Here is a 17,774-nt window from a genome sequence, read left to right on the forward strand (position 1 = left end):
TGAGATATTATTTCACAAAACTTGATAGAAATTTTAAAATTGATCTAAAGTAAATATTTAGAAAAAAATGTTTCGGCTGACTTAAAGAATTTTTTGAAAGGATTTTAAATATTGTTTCCCATTCCAGACTTGAAAGTAATTCAAAACAACAGCTATAACTCATACATTACCTTTTCTACGCGACTCCCCAGAAAGCAAACAACTTTTCCTCTTTGATTTGCTTTTATTTAGCTTTATCGTAAAATAAATTACAAAATAAAATACATTTTGCATATAATTCGTATCCTTATATGTCTAGTACATTAATTTACTCACAAATCTTTTGGGTTAATATTGCGCTGTGCTCTTCCATACTCTTGCTCATATTTTGTTTGTTTTCTAATGCTAAGAACCGAAAAAAACAAATCAACTTGCCGCAGGCCGCGCCCCTCCTTCTACTCCTCTTCTTTTTGTGCCTAAAGCCTGATTTGCGGGGAAGCCGAATATATATCGTTCATCGTATAAAGCTAAATGGAAACTATAAGAATCACACGAAATCATATTAAGGTATTAAGAAAATGGGGCAAAGTAAACAAATTAAATTCGTAACAAATGTACAGGGAAATGTTCTGGGCGCGGACGCTAAGTAAATGACGATTTCTCGCGTTGAGATTAAATTGATTGGATGCCGATCCGATCCGATCCGACTCAATTACAAATATTTAAGCCTTTTTACAAACAATTCTCTACTGTTTCTGTGATTTCTCGTTTGGCAATTGGTTACGCGTTGCTGTAGTACTTCTGTATCTCCTCTCTTCTGTGTTAAAATCATCCAAATCCTTGACTGCAATCGGTAGTTTCGCTTACAAGAATATACATCGTTCGCATGTATATGTAAAAAGTGGTCCTTAATTCGAGACGTGTGGTTAAAACGTTTTTCTTTGAGTGTATTGTATATGATTCTGCATGGATGTTCCTTTAGAGTGCTGGCTAAAAATCCTGGAGAGCTACGGTTGTTCGTTCTCAAGTTACGATCGATCGGATGCGGACTACGGACTACGGATTACACATTTCCTGACTCAATGCTGCCCGACGATGGTTGTTGTTCTGTTTCTTTAGTAAGCTAATATAAATCACGATAGTATGGCCACGCTGCGACGCGGCCCGCCCTGACTGATGTTGTCCATGGAGGACCACTTCTTGATCCCGTTCTTCAGCGCCTCGGCGGTCACCTTGTCCTGCATCACCCGCGACATGGCCTCCAGCTTCTGGGCCCGCTCCTTGGACAGCGGCTCCGTGGGGAAGTTGAGCTCATTGGCCTCGGCCAGCGTCCGCAGGTCGAAATAGTATTTGGCGTACACCGAGGACGGCACGTTGATGTTGAACTGCAGCAGCTCGAGGAACTGCCGCTCCAGCTCGTTCATGTCCTCCACGGTGATGTCTTTGAGTATCTGGCAGTAGTCCACGTTCCAAACGGCCTGATCGTCCCACACTTTCGAGGCGAGGAGAATGGCACCTGCGGGAAATTGGACATAATTTAGTAATTTGATTGAAATAAAATTGTTAGTAGTAATAAATAGTCAACGGTAATAAATATATTTACAAATTATTTTTAATTTATGAAAGAAAGTAAAAAATGTGTAACTTGTATTAAAGTAACTTGAAATTAATTAATTCATTATTTTTGTAAGAATATGATTTTTAGACAAAATATTTTGTGATCGAAACTAAGTCTAAACTTCTTTTCTTCAAGACTTTTTTTCTTAACAATTTAACAAAAATGTTATTTAAATTACATTTTATTATTAACTTCAAAACAATGTTTTTAGTAATTTTTTTTATCGATTTCAAAAATTTTATATTTGTTGAAAATGCAAAATTAATCCTATTTTTCAATACTCATATCATTAAACATTACTATCGGAAACTAATATCACTGCAATAACAAAACGAATCCCTTCTATATTATAAACTTTAAAAAAATGTTTTTAGTAGATTTTAAGAATTTTTTTATCGATTTCAAAAATTTTATGTTTGTTGAAATTGCAAAAGAATCATACTTTGCAATACTCATATCATTAAACTTAATGTTGGAAACTAATATAACTACAATTGCAAGAAAAATCCCTTCTATAAGGTCTATATCTTGACTATTTTTTCATGAGTTATTTATTTTCGATTATTATTTATTTTTTTATCGTTTTTAAAGTTTTAATATTGGTTGAGATTGAATAAAGGAATATTTTTAATACTCATATCTAAATTTTTTCAAACCAACATAGGAGTTTTAGGAACGTTCTATTAAGTTCTTAAAATAAGATAATTAAAATGTTCAAATAAAGTTTATAAGAATCAAATTTTACTACAATTACTCGAGTAATGAATGAATAATGACTTGAGGTCTGGATTATTATCTTGATTATTTTAGATATGTTTGATAGTAGTGCATTCCAAAAGCTCAGGTTTCCTTTCAACGTTGCCGCAGCAGTGTTTGTTATTTACAAAACAGATCTCCCAACCGCGACTCACCCAACACCATGCGCTTCCAGTTGCAGGGACCGACGTCGAGCTCCGCGTAGGTGAGCAGCCGCTCCAGGTAGACTAGCGTGATGATGGCGCACTCGGCGGTCAGCTGGGCGGCGTTGAAGAGCGTGCGCACGAACTTGTAGATCTGCCGGTGCTCCGGATTGTGCGTATCGTAGTTCTCCGGCACCTGGTCGTGGGTCAGCGGATGCAGCTTCTCATCGAAAATGTCCAGCCGTCGGTCCGACTGGCGATTCTTGATGTGATAGTAAATGGCCAGCGAGACGCATTTGACGGTGTTCTTAAGATTCGGCTGCGATACCGTGCTGTCATCCAGATAGATTGTCGAGCAGGAGGAGCTCTTCTTCATGCCGCCGCCTCCTCCGCCGCAACTATTTCCACCAGGAGTGCTGCCTCCTCCGCCGCCCCCGCCACTTCCCGTCTGCTGGGCAATCTGCTGCTGCGAACGCTTGCGCGTCATCCCGCCATTCTCCACTTTGGAACGCTCCAGGAACATGGTGGCCGCCGTGGGATCCACCGAGGGATCCTCCTCGCCCTCCAGCGCCTCTCGCTCCGAGATGTGCTGCAGATTGGCCTGGTTCTCGAAATTGTCGCCACTACTTTGCTGATTCTGCTGATGACCATGATGATGGTGATGCAGATGCACCGCCGACGTGGAGCCGTGGTGGCCGTCCAGCTGATGCTGCGACGTGTGCGGCGGATGGCTCAGCTGGTGGCGCTCCTCGAAGACCGGCGGCATGTCCTTGGACTTGCGATCCGACTGCGGACTGGAGTACGCACAGCACGAGTTCTTGTTGCCCATCTCTCGCTTTTGGGTTGGTCGGGTGGGGGCTCAAACTAAATGCAACTTGGCTTGGCACAAGCGCTCACTCGCTCACTCTTGACTAGCGGATTCGGATGGATCCTGCTCCTGGCAGTCGCTCACGCTCGGTTCTCGCTTTTGGCACTTGGTCGTCGTGCGTCTATGTCTATGGGCATGGCGCTGGCGTTTCTATCGCTCCACAATTACCGCTGCCGGCGAGCGTTTGCTGAAAAAAAGGAGAGATAACGATTAGCGCCGGATTCTATTCGATCTTATCTGCAAATCTCTACTCATACCCCCAGCCCATTATTATTAATTGAGTTGCTCTAAGAGAGGGTATTATACGATTTTAGAGAAGGGTTATTAATAGCTATATGACTTCCTATCAACTACCACTTTTAATCCAATTAGATTTATTACAATAAATGTTTTATTGACAATTACTATAAATACAGCGATAGAATTGATCTCTTTATATTTTAAAATATTAAACAAAATAAAAAAAAATTAATGAAAAAATAGAAAATTTATGTTAATAGCTTAATTCTATGGAGAAATGGCCTTTCATTTAAGGAAAAACCAAGTTAATTGATTGCTTTTTAACAAGGTGTTATTAATCCGATTTTTATTCTATTAAAATAAATGTTTTATTGGCAAATATTATAAACACTGCGCTAGGATTGATCTTTTTATATTTTAAAATATTAAACAAAATTAAAGTATTTTATAAAACCATAGAAATTGGATGTTAATAGCCTAATTCTATGGAAAAGTGCCTTTAATGAAAAGAAACATCAAGTGAATTGAATAATATTTAACATGGTGTTATTAATCCGATTTTTATCCTATTAAAATAAATGTTTTATTGGGAAATAACAATAGCATGGCTTAAAAAATGATCTTTCATTTAAATGTTTTATTGGGAAATAACATAAACATGGCTTAAAAAATGATCCTTCATTTATTAAAATAAAAAAAAAATTAAAATAAATTATGAAACAATAAAAAATGGATTTGTAAAACTTAGTTACATGGAAAAAAAACCTTTAATGTTAAGAAACATCGAGTGAAATTGATATTTTTTAACAAGCTTTTAGATTGTAATAGATCTATATACACAGATATGATATGATAACTTTGTTTTTTTTTTTAAAGATAATGAAGTGGCAGCCATCACATGACAATGAAATAGAAATATTCCACAGAACTACACACATATATCATTAAAAATGGGGATAGTTTATACAGGGTACTTCCGAATTCGACCTGGAGAGCCCTGATATCTTTACTATCTACCGTTTATTTGCTCTGTTTATAGGCGGAATCGTTTTGGCTTAGAGGCCGGCCAGATTCAGATTGTTGTGCAAAAAAATTAATTAACCCCAGACACGAAACTGGGCTGCAAGTTGCCTAATTTGGCGAGGTCTTTGTTTTATTTTCTTTTTCTTATTTTTTTTGTTGTAGGGGGAGCACGATTCCGATACTTTTTTTCTGGCTTTTTGTTGGAGGGGCGGGGCGGCAGCAAAAAGAAACTTGTGACCGTGTTTGCGGAGGGGAATTGCGGGGGCTGTGGGACGAATTGTCACCGGGATCGCAAACTGATGGCCCAGTTTTTAGATTGCCGTATCGCTTGTCAAACGTCGCAGCGTTTTTCCCCGCACATTAATCATGGAATGAATGAATGAATTTAACGCTCGCGTCGCCGTCGACGCCGGCAGCGCTGCTCGGCCTCTGCCCGGAGAAACACCCACGAATGGCCACCAAACGGAGGTTTTCCCCAGTTGGGCATCTATAATGACCATCACAATGTTGGGGCGATGGCCGCCACTTTGGCTCTCACTTAATCTGCCACTTTTCACACATCTTAAGCGTTTTCCTCGCGTTTTTAGTTTAATTACCTGCTCGAAAAATAAAATGAAATGTACTAGAGCTGGAAATAACATCGGCGATGTATCGATACATCGATGTTTTCCAAAACATCGAAACATCGAGGTCTCTAAAATGTACCCAGTGTGACCGCGGATGTACCGATCAATTATACCATCCGGCTCCGGTAAATATACTTTTAATACCATTTTGATTTCTTTTAATATACCAAAAATACGGTCTTTCTTAAAAGTTGACTTGCACTAGCGGTGACACCAACTGCACATTTTATAGGTACCGCTTGAGACATAGCCCGTACACACACCTATCGAGGGACTTAAAACAACAAAACCGGTTGGCAGCTCCCCATTTTGAATTTGAAATGAGTAACGTCTTTTTTGACGTTAATTTATTATTTATTATTACTGTACGTTGCTTTCAAGTTGGAGAACTATTATTTATAAAAAATATAATAGTTTTAAAATATTATGAATCAGGCAATTATTTCATTTCTCGTTCAAACTCATTAATTTAAATTAAAATTAAAATGAAGATTTAACAATATTTTTTTTAAGTGAATCGAGAATTTTTTTATTGACGACCAATCGTCTATAAATATACTTCATCTTTCGATTTCCTGTTTTCAATTTTAACGCGGATTTTTAAAATAAGTAACATAAGAAACAAAAGAAAATAGAAGAAAAAAATTTCCAAGATCATTTTCAAATAAATACAATGTGAATATTACTTATGAAAACGCATTAAACTATTAAATATCCTTCTGTTTATAAAAAGCCATGTAAATCTTTTGTTCAAACAATTATTTTCCCTATAAAAAATACCTCCCTCGGTTAGGTTTAATAAGAATTTTTATTAGTATATTAAAAGTCATATGGTGTTATTATAATTTACTTGAAAGTATTTCGTAATAAGCATACATCTCAGCCGTATTCATGTTTCTCAAATATTTTTGCATTTGTTTTACCATCGCCGTTAGTTTATGCATATTAAATGTTGAGTTTAACATAGTAGGAAAATTAAAAACGTTTCATTAGTAGGCCTTTGTTTTGCGAAAACTTGTAAAGTACACAATTAGTTTGCTTATACTCGATATAGAAATAACTGGGCTAGAAATGAATAGATGAAACAAAGTTATTTACAGATCTCTCAGTAATATGCGACTTCGGTTTTTTGGGTGGTGTGGATTGGATTGGCTATTTGATTACCGTTAGTTAGAGTGCATTTCGCTAATATTCTACATCTTTTTTTGCATCCTGTGCAAGTTGTATTTACACAAAATGTATTTCTTTTTTATTTGTATTATTAGGGTTGTGGTTTTTATTTAATTAGGTTATATTATTATTATTTAAATGTAATGATTGCTTTCAACTTATAAATATACTGTATGTTCCACCAGCTCAGGGATAGATGGCTGAGTTCTAAGCATCCCAAAGTTATTTTTATTCGCTAACTGGAACCATAATATGCGGTCTTATATGTTGTGTGTTTATGATACTACTAGGCTACTTTTTGCTAATAACATTGAATCGTAAACCTCATATATATCCATATGCATATACGTTCGATTAGTATTTCTGTAGTTTGCTAATTTTTCAATTTTCCAACAGAGATAAATAACAACTTTGAAGGTCTGTCTGCAGAGCCTGGGTTACAGCAATACAGCAACTAACGCTAGGTTATCAGGACTTTGTACAGATTTTTTGAGAGAGGTCGCTATACATATATTTATACGATATATATGCGCATCGCTTTGAGCGTTCAAGTTTGATATACATTATAACATACATTCTGTGTGTGTTGTTTCAATAATATTTACGTTCACATAATAGATATTCTGTCGCTATATTTATCCCATTAATGGTTAGGAGTAGATTAATCTGCTGTGTACGTTTGTTCTGTTTGTGTTTGTTTTTAATTTGTGGCCACCAGATATGGTAGACATGGTTTGCCAGCCTCCCAACGCTATACACATCTGCACCACGTTTTTTTTCGTACATTTATTGACTACCTTAATAAAGCTATGATCCCAATTTCAGCTGATAATTTGGTACCTTACTGCTAAGCACTTTTACCACTGCCCTTTGACGCGGTCTCTGGGGGTTTTCCCATCGCTTTCCCTATTTTCCTTTCATTTCCGGTTCCATTTCCCCCTTTTCATCCTGCTCCTTTTCGACTGTAAAGAGCAGTGGTAAATCTTAAAAGAATGGTCCCGCTATCAGACATTTTGAAAAACGTTTGAAAACATTTCAAGTTGGTTAAAGAAAAGAAAACCGAAACGAAGGGAACTCAAAACCTCCTGCGACTCAAGCCCTTCTCCTTCTCTTCTTTCGTCCCGCGCTCTCGTATAAAAATAAATATGTTTTGTAGAAACGTGAATATTCTATCCTTAACAATACGTATTAAATATCCATTCGTATAGGTAGCTATGTGCATTTGTAGAGTGGAAAGTTTTCGAAATCCTTCGGTTTAAAGGAAAGTCTGTTAGGGGTTGTTGTTTGGGGAGAGAGAGTATATACAAGTCGTACGGCTAGTTGTCAGGTATTTTTTGGTTTAGTTTTTAGTTAGGTACTTAATATCTAGACAGCTCCCAAAAGAGTCTGTCCTCCCTTTGCGAAAACCACTCCATAGATTGAGCAATTCGAATGCTTGGTAAATGCAAAAAACACACACAAAATAAAGTCGAAAATAATAAATGGAAGCGGTTACAAAAATATATGTATTTAATTAGAACGAAATTGCGTACATCGAACTTATAGAAATCATACAATAAATTCCACATTTGACTAAAACTAATAAAAGACAAGTACAACTCAAGTCTAGGTATAAATGCTCGCAACGAACCAACAAATTCACAACAAATTTCAGTTGAACTCCTCGCTATTTACATCTACTCGTTTTCTTCTGTTTTGTTTTTGTGCTTGGCCCTAATATTTCCTTAAGTTTTCTTTTGTTTTTCCGCTTGCAACAACAAAGTATACAGTATTTATACATATATATATATAGGTATATATATCGATATTAATGTTCTATTTAGATGATGTACGTTAGTCTAACTCTACCACAATTCACATAGAGAGCGCATCTGAAGCGGTTTGTTATTAATATTCTAGGCTGCTTCTAAGCTTAGTAAACATTATTCCTCAGTTTCTTTCAGTGTAGCCATCCATATTCGTTCCCAAGTCTCCTTCTTTATTTTGAATTCTGTTTTTCCGATTTTCCTTTTTCGTTTCAGCTGGCTGTTGCCCGGCAGGTGGCGTCGTGGCCACTTTAGGCGGCAGCGCCATCTGCCGGCTCCGCGGTATCCTCACTTTGTTCGCCATCGGCCGTTGTCGCTTCCGTTTCCGCCTTCAGCTTGTTTTCCTCCTCTTCCGCCGCCGCCGCAGCTGCGGCCTCTTCCGCTGCCGTGGCCAAAGCTCGGGCCTCGGCATCTGAAGGAAAAAAACATTTTTTGGTTTAGAATTTTACCTTGTATAGGTAGTTAATCAAAAATGAGTTTAAAGCTAAAATTTTAAAAGGGCTGGTATTATTTATATAACTTTTTACACATTAAAATGGGTTAATAACCTGCATTTGTGGTTCCTCAGCTAATTTTAGACATACCAAATATTTTAGTGTGGCTTACACTTAAAAAAATATTTGCAATAAGGATAAATAATTTTTTTTTAAGAAAATCATAACCTTATTTAAAAAATTTTAATCAATATTACCTATTTATAATAAAAATTAAAGGAAGATCCATTTGAAAGAACAGATGCTTATTTATAAATTTTTAACTTCAATATACGTATGTAGCTACATTAGGGAGGTCCACATTTGTATGGACATTTTTAAGGTACTCCTCTACCCCGCCTATAACGTGCGCTCTGAGGTATTTAAGGTATACCAAATAAGTTTTTGAAAAAAATTGCGTTCTAAGGTCTGCCAATTGGCTTTAAAGTTTATCACCCATACGCACTGTTGCTCTTAACCACCACTTTTTTTTAATTTTGGTGATGTACTTTTTAACAATTCATTGATGTTATGCTCTAGTTTTTTTTTACTTAATTGTTTCGATAAAATTCATAATTTGAAAAGACTAGAAAAGATTATTTCGACCAAAAGTCTTATACGTGTCGTATGAGTAATTTTTAATAAAACTTTGAGGACGTTTAGTTTTCACATACATTTTTTTCTTACTGTAATCTATCATTTTTTGGACTGCCCTAGGGTATTAATAAATCTTGTAATTGATTTTATAAACAAATGTTTGTCTTTAATGATATTATTGCAAATATATATTTTATTGAAAATGACATAACTACCAGAAAAAACACCTTAAAGACTTACTTTAGTTTGTAATGGGATAGGAATTGGTCTTGAATGGGAGGGATGGGGGTCTTGATTCGCCTAATGACCGCTCTTTCGGCGCCGTTCCATGAGCTCTGCGTAAGAAGGTTTATGCATGAATAATAAACGCCCATAGGCAGACGACAGATCAAAGCGAAGGCCAGGTCAAACTCAATTAGCGCAGTTAATGTGACTTCAAAAAGCGCCCAAGTCGACAGGCAATTAATATGATAATGAAAAAAGCACTACACTAACAAATTATTAATTTTAAGAATTTGTTACTACTTTTAAAACGTGGTTTTGATTTTTAAGAAAATATTTCTTATAAGTTAAGTAGGTTTACAGGTATTTTCCGTTTTGTAAATTGTACATTTTTTAGATCATAATCCAAAATATAGGTATTTTAATTAATTATCAGCTATTAAATTAACTACTTTTTCATTTTTTTTATATTTAGTTTTTATGGCACAGAATTTAGTTAATATATTTTTATATTTTTAATGGCACAGAATTTAGTTAATATATTTTTATATTTTTAATGGCACAGAATTTAGTTAATATATTTTTATTAATTTTGTCTTCTACAACATTAATTTCTAAAATTTCGACATAAACAGGGAACTAATTTTTGGAATAAAAATCTTATGGAAAGAAAACACACCATCTCAATGCAGAAATTTGAGATATAACCTTTTTAATTTTAGAAATATATTTCAAAAATTTTAAAGATCTATTTTTCTTCAAAAACATTAAGGTAAAAATTTCTAGTTAAAGTTAAAGTCCCATCATCTCGATGCAGAAATTTGAGATATGATTTTATGATTTCAGAAATATTTTTTTACCAAATCTAGAAAATCTACCTCTTTAAAGCAGAAACAATTTCTTATTCAAGGGAGATCTAAACTAAAATCAATTGCGTATTTTTCACAGCGTAAGGAACCCACCTTTGACGGCCTGCTCCTTCCAAATCCTCTTGTTCTCGACCAGGCAGGTGAGCCATGGCTTGGGTATCTGGAACTTGGAGGTGCTTCCGGTGACGCTCTTCCGCGCGAGGCACTCGGCTGCCGTGGCCTTCACCTCGTTGCGATCCCGCGGCTTGTCCATGCTGGGCGTGATCCCCGAATTCGGGATGGCAATCGACGTGGATATCGGCTCCTGCTCCACCAAAGTGGCCGGCTTGCCCTTGTTCATCGGCGCAATGGGGGCCAGGATGAGTTCCAGCATATCGGACATTACGCCCATGCTGGGCTCCACAATGAAATCGATGAAGCAGATCTGCGACTCGGCCACCAAGGTGTTGTTGCGATCGCACAGCGGACTGAAGGGCAGGCCCAGCTCCTTCTCGAGGTCGCCCTGGCGGAAGAACTCCTCCAGCAGCAGCATCGTCCAGCGATGGTGGACGCCCCACTGTTTGGCCGGATGCGAGATGTCGCAGCAGTGGAGGACCAGCGACAGGACCTTCTGCTTGTCAATCGTTGCCTCCTGGAGCGTCAGCAGCTGGCGCATGGCCTTCATTTGCTGGAAGTGATTGGTCATATCGGTGCCCAGGACCATTTCGATGACCAGGCCACGCAGCTCGCGGAATTCCTCGCGTGACAGATGCGACAGGATGTTGAACTCGTCCTCGCGGAGCAGCCGGAAACTGGCGCTGGCATGGTGGTTCTCCAAAACGGCCCGATCGTTGTACAACAGCGCCGTCTCCGAGCCCGACATCACGTGGAAGTTGTTGGTGGTGCCCGTGTGCTCGTAGTCGTGGAGCAGGGCCGCCAGCAGCGAGGCGAAGATCTCGAGGTCCGTCAGCCAGTTCATCAGGCCCGTGTTGCACAGGCAGTAGTGGATCGTCTGCATCACGTCCACGGCGTGCAGGTTGTTGTGGTAGGGATTCCGGTACCGGCAGTAGCCCTCCTCCACGCGGTGCAGGAACGCCTCCAGCGTCCCGGGCGCTATCTTGAACTTGTGTATGGAGCCGTAGCGGTTGAACAGCTCGTAGGCCACGTACTTAACCACCTGGCCGCTGGCCGCCTCCGTCAGGGCGAACACGTCGAAAGTCCAGTCGTCCAGGTTCTGCGGAAAAACATATTTATTTATTTCTTATTTCCTGGTGCTACAAGGATTTCCTTATAAATAAACATACTTTATTAGCAAACTATGGGTAACAATTTAAAAAGTTTTTATGGGTAACATTGAGAAATCTCGACTTTAAATCGCCAGTCCTCTAGAAATTTTCTATATTTAAAGGTGATTTTACTAGAAACATGAATTTTTTTTCCCTGTTCCCTATTGCTAAAAATTATGTAAAAATGGCCTAAAAATCGATAAATATCTAATGTTTCGTTTTCAACCAAAATACATACAAACCAAAATTAATTTTAAAAAAGTTGCAAATTTTGTGAACCACTTAATTATTTGATTTTGTTGAAATAAATTTCTCATCTGAAGAAAGGGTAATTAAAAAACCGTATTTTCTTTATATCGCTATTTTCAAATTTTCCCACGCAAGGATTCTGAAAGAAATGACCTCAAATTTGGTTAAATACAACATCCAACTTTGAAAAATGAAGGGCGGTGGCACTAATATTATTTTGACCGCATCTGTTTGTCTAACATTACGTTTTTTTTTTGTTTATAACTCCATTTTATAAATATATATTATCATTTATTATTACAATTTATAAATCTAAAATTAGAAATCTTCTCCCCATTTTGTAATCATAATCAATACAACTTTTAAAGTTAAGGATATTTCGGTGTTCGGGCGCACAAATGAAAGGAATTAAATAAAATTCAACAAACAAATTGTTTGATATCACACCCACAACAAAATCCTAGATCCGTCACTGGTTTCAACTTAAATTAACTACACATTTTGGTGATACTTTATTAATGATTTAAAATAGTTATTATTTTTTAACCACTCACCTTGAGCAGCCTGACCACGTCCGGTGGGAAGGCCGTGAGGGCCGAGCTGGAGACGCGTCGGTACATGCGGTCCACGAAGATGCCCGCCCGGATGGCGTGGGCCACCGAGCGGAACTTGGGCTTCTCGTCGCTCTTGCGTCGGCTGGTGGCCATTTGGCGGGTGAAGGTGGAGGCCAACCACTCGCGCACCTCCGGAGGCACTGCATCCGGCTGCACCTCCGACAGCTCATCATCCTCGTCCGCCAGGCGCCTAGATATTCGATGGGGTTTCGGGTTGGGGGTGGAAAAAGAAGACATTCGTTAGTTCATTTGCATAAAGCTGACATTTTCCGGGTTAATCAGTTACCAAAACAATACTCAATAAATGTACAAAATTAAACCGAATCTTAAAATTTGTTATCTGCTTTCGAGTTCGCAAAGCTAAAGTTAAATTCAACTCAAATGAAAGCCAAGTCTAAAACAATACAAATTTAAGAACAAAAAGTAAGTTTTTGTGTTGATTAAAATTTTGCACGGAAAAAGGAAAGTTTTTTTTTATTTTCGGGGGTAGAAAGAAAGTTTAGTTTTTTTTTGTCTAAAAGTTTAATTAGTGAGCGAGGAAAATAAGTAGTTTTTGTTGGTTAAAGTAACATTTATAGATACAGATAGGTGGATACGTATATTTGCATTAGCTAGTTAACATTTCAAAAAGTTTTGGAGGCGGGTGGGTGTGTGGTCTTGTGTTTTTGTTAGGGGGAGCTAAGTAGTGAGAGGTGCAAAAGTTGCTACTATGCAAAAAGCTGACAAAAGCAGGCAGAGTGCAGCATGCTTCGTGTGGCATGTGGGGCGCTTGTGTGTGTCTTATGGGCGCGGCGACTCAACGGATTTTCTTAATTGCATGCCAAGTATCTGTGCATATTATGTGCAACATCAAAAAACGAGAACAGCAGCAGCAAGACTTCGTGCTAGGGGCGACAACTTTCACTTGCCAAAGTCGCCAACTTCTTCACAAAGAGATCCTAGTCTTCCTAATTGGCTCCCGCATTCGCACACATTTATGTACCTTCCCACACACAGTTTTGCGAAAATCCCTAATAATTGGCCCATTAAAGTCCCTCTTTTTGTCAGAGATCCAATCAATGCATTTCCATGACGACAATGCATTCTTCCCTCCAGCATTTGACCCCAGCTCAAGTTTCATAAAATTATACATGCTTAAGTAGTGCTACAGCTTAACAGCTCTTATAAAAGAGATAATGGAATGGAACAAATTTATACTTTAGGAAAAAACTTAAAAATTTTGGATATTAATTCATATTTAAAATTCACATGTAACAAAAAAATGCATTTAATAATGAAAAAGAAAATATGCCAAGATTGTGCTAAAATGAATGTTTTTGTTTTAGAATTAATTTAAAAAAATTCAATAATTAAATTCTAAAATAAAACATATGTGTTTCTAAGTTTACCGCACACAACAATTTTTAAAAATTTTTTATTTGAACACACGGGTGTTTTTATAAAGTGTTATATTATTTCTGTAATTGTCTTCATTTTTGCGACCTTAAGTAAATCCGTATAGACAAAATATAGGGAACTTTAACTTAGTTAGTCCATCATGAAATAATATCTTAGCTAAATTTACATTCAATTTTAATATGCCCAGTCGCCAAGCACTCCCGATTAGTTTAGGAGCTAATAATATTAGTTGACACAAATTGTGAATATTAAATTTCTTATAAAATATCAAACGAAGATGAAATTTTCTTGGAAAACCATTTTCCTCTCATTACTTGGCATTTTCCTCTTACCATCAGATTTTTTTTTATCAACGCACTCAAGCGCTCCTTAGAATCTGAAAGTCTCAGATAGAAAGAGAGAGAGAGAGAGACAGACAGACATTGAAAGAGGGAGAGAGGGGATAGAAAGACTGTTTAAAGCGCTTTTGACTTAAGCAAATTAGCGAAAGATTCAATTATGGTTAATTAGACAAACTTCAGAGCTCAGTAAATGGGCTCCATCCCTTCCACTTTCCACAACTAATTCTTAGTGTGTGTACACGATTCCTGACCAAGATTTCCGAGTAGCTCATGGATTAGTGGGCTGACATGAGTGGATATCACTTACCACGGTGGCTTATGGAAACCATGGCATTAATACCGAACCACTGAATTAGCGGTGAGTTTAATTGGGGGCTTTATTTTCAAGAAGTAAGCATTTATAATTGGTTATTAATAAGCAAGGAAGGGTTTTGATTTTAAGAAATCGAAGTATCTAATAAAGTATTTAAGGTGTTTAGGTAAACAAGACTTTCTTCGAAGATTAAAAACCCCGAATAAGTGAAAAGAAAAACCAAATTTTAATGGCAAATTTTTTTTTTAAATGTAGTTTTAAATCATAATAAAATAACCCATTTAATATATTTCAAAAAAGGTATTTATAAATTAAGGTTAAAAGTAACATTAGGCACCCACTAATTTTGATCATAAATATGATCAACTTAGTTTATATCTCAGAATAATAGTTATTTGTATCTCAGAATAATAGTTGTCAATAAGTAAATATATTTATGCGATTATCACAAGATACTAAATTCCATGAGTCCTTGAGAATTCACTTGATTTGCTTGCACACATTTTGTAGTCCTCACTTTTTTGTATCCCCCTTTTCCTGGTCCGAAAATGTCTCCCCATCATTGTTCTTGCATAACACTCCCCAATAAACTGCGGCGACACTTTGTCATGTGGATTTATTTTCTGTGCATTTCCTACCAAGTGCTGCGGTTGGGATGTTTATTTGTCCAGCAAGATAATTCACTGGGCTTTGCATTGTTCTACTGGTTTTTCTTTGCCGGTTGTGTTGGTTTTTTGGTTTTTGCAGTAGAATTATTTCGTATTTAATACCATTCGCTCAGCATGGCATGTTCCGCTTCAGAGACACAAAACATTTGCAGTTTTTCGAGAGTACTCGTAAGTTCTTTGATTTTAAAGGATCGCGGATTGGAACACTTTAAAGTTGTGTACTGTATTTCAATGGCAGATCGCACCTTTTCTTCTTCTCCTGCGTCTCCTTGGCGCGATACTGAATTATGAACTGTATCAGCTCGACGGTGATGACGCTTTGTCGGCTGCTTTCACGCCTCAGACGACTCATGGTAATGACTGTCAGCCGGCTGGAGCTCACCGATGGCTCCGCAGATACTCCTGCTGGCTGTGGCTCAGATACAACACCCTCCTCCCCCCGAACCGGCTCGGACATGGAGGAGTTCAGGTGGAGGTTGACTTTGTGGCAATGTCGTGTCCGCGTTTTTTGGCACTTGAAATTAATACATCACTCCGGGGGAACACACACTTTTTCCACTGTTTTTCGGGGCTACCCCGTTCCAACACTTCACTTTCGTAATTAGCTGGCAAAACAAAATGCGCTTTTAATGACGGGACAACAGCCAATATTTGTGCAGCACTTTTTTTTTATTTCTCTCCAACAAAACGGAATTCTTTCTTGTCGCCGCTCGTTGCTCGAGTTTTGTGTACTTGGCCCGCCGCGAGTTAAATTTAAACTGAATTGCGGCTAGCGTCAGCGAAAAAAAAACCCGCTAACGGTTGGCGAAATTTTGCCAGAAGAAGAAGCCATTCCCGAGCTCCACTTGCGTGCCTCTGGGAGCCTTTGGGAGAGTCCTGGGCCCAGCTGGATTGCGTGTACACGGCTCGGCACACGCCAACTGCAGGACGAGGGAAAAATTTAAGGAACGGAGAAAAAACGGAAAACTTGGAGCAAGGAGCAAAAATAAAACTGTGCTAGGTGGCCCATATCAATTATGTCAGCAGTAAGACATCGCCGAGTCATGCCGAGCAACAACACAGAACTATTATGTACCAAAAGACTGGCCACTGAGAGAATTTTTCACTTTTAAAGGATTTTTAAAATAATTTTTTGTATAACATTTTCCTTAAAAAATTTAAACATTTTCTAATATTTATAGATTGCTTGGGAATTCAGAGTTTAAATTATTTTCTTAGGTTTTCTTATTCTACCTTTAAAATGAAGCTTCTAATATTTTGATAAGAACATTTCGTGGACAAAATATCGAAAATGTTGAAAATGGTGTGGGTGAACCAAAACCAAAGATTTGGTTCGGTTAAGGGTTCCGGACTACTGTAAGAATATTCCTCAATATTTTACTGTTTTAGTCTCTTTTTTAATTTATTATTCTTTACATATTTTAAAGTTAGTTTTTTCAAAACTAAAAATGATTAGCCCTAAATTGGGAATAAATACTTTATAACCTATCACTCTACGTTCGATCTATTTTCAAACTATTTTACCTTAAATATTTTATCCTTCCTATTTTTTGGATATCTTTTGACAATTTTTCTTCCCTGTGTATTCCCAAGCTGGAGCTAGTCCACTCGTGCACATACAAACTTGTATATTTTTACTATTTGCCACAAAACAATTACACAAAATGCTAAAAGGCATCTACGAAACAATACCAACCAACTATCCTGAAGAAGAACAGCTTTGGCTGTAATAACCAGCAGAAGCAGAGGGAATAACCGGAGCCTGATAAACACGACAACGTCACGAATTCATTTAGCCAGAATTCTTAGCAACCGACAAAAGTATCTGTAACTGAAAGTAACTTCCTTTTTGGGTCCTTGGCGTTTGCCTTTTGTTTAATGACTTGCCGCGACCCCACGTTTCTCCGTGGGATTTTTATGGGAACGGTTTTAAGGAGGTTTTGGGTTGTAGGCTGCCATAAAATTTACCACCCACAATCCACCACTCTTCACCCAGTTCTTTTACCAATTGCATTTCCCATTCGTGCTGGCTCTTCTTATTTTCTTTTGATTCAATTTTCATTTCTTGAGCGTGCGGCAAATTGCGTGCTGCGGCGTTTGCTAAAATAAATTGCATCAGTTATTGGCACATTTGCATGATTTCTCCATAAGCATTCCCTCGACTTCCTAACTCCGCTATCCCTTTGAAATGCAGTTGGCCAGCACGCGAGCTTTAATCTCGGGAAAATGGCTTAAAGTCTGCAACAGGTTGCAACTAGAGCTGCTCTGAAAACTCTGGTCAAGTGTTTGAATATTTAATTACAGTTTTTTTTTACACCCAATGTTCGTGAAAGTGTAACTTAACAAATACATCTTAATTAAAGTTAAAAATTTTACGACATTTATTGATTATAAAATATAAAAATTACGACACTTTTTGTAGCATATTATATTTTATTTATTTTTATTTACCTAGTTAATAAGAACATCCTAGTGCTACATTTCAGCTAAAACGTTTCGATAAAAAAAGACTTCAAAGCATTAAATAACATAAACTT

At 37.5% G+C, this 17,774-nt stretch overlaps 2 protein-coding genes across 7 annotated transcripts in view; both read right to left on the minus strand.

Moving 5' to 3' along the window:
- Positions 1–203: 203 nt before the first annotated feature.
- Positions 204–5,347, minus strand: CycY (cyclin Y). Its single transcript, XM_017156525.3, has 3 exons — positions 5,224–5,347; positions 2,509–3,551; positions 204–1,495 (listed from the first exon to the last, which is right to left on the minus strand). The coding sequence occupies exons 2-3, from the start codon at positions 3,323–3,325 to the stop codon at positions 1,113–1,115; spliced, it is 1,200 nt and encodes a 399-aa protein (XP_017012014.2). The 5' UTR covers positions 3,326–3,551; positions 5,224–5,347; the 3' UTR covers positions 204–1,112.
- Positions 5,348–6,042: 695 nt separating this feature from the next.
- LOC108067452 (dual specificity calcium/calmodulin-dependent 3',5'-cyclic nucleotide phosphodiesterase 1) overlaps positions 6,043–17,774 on the minus strand; it is a 54,534-nt gene continuing 42,802 nt past the window's right edge. For 4 of the 6 annotated variants that reach the window (XM_017156468.3, XM_044395290.2, XM_044395287.2 and 1 more), the window contains 3 exons: positions 12,458–12,707; positions 10,483–11,602; positions 6,043–8,640 (listed from right to left, as the gene is read on the minus strand). In XM_017156468.3, the coding sequence (XP_017011957.2) occupies positions 8,480–8,640; positions 10,483–11,602; positions 12,458–12,707 (1,531 nt within the window). In that variant the 3' untranslated portion in view covers positions 6,043–8,479. Of the gene's footprint in view, positions 8,641–9,538; positions 9,634–10,482; positions 11,603–12,457; positions 12,708–15,482; positions 15,933–17,774 lie in introns of those variants that run through there. The other 2 variants (XM_070217116.1, XR_011419151.1) reach the window with 2 other exon arrangements.

The sequence above is a fragment of the Drosophila takahashii genome, chromosome 2L (genome assembly GCF_030179915.1).
Source record: "Drosophila takahashii strain IR98-3 E-12201 chromosome 2L, DtakHiC1v2, whole genome shotgun sequence".
Lineage (NCBI taxonomy): Eukaryota > Metazoa > Arthropoda > Insecta > Diptera > Drosophilidae > Drosophila > Drosophila takahashii.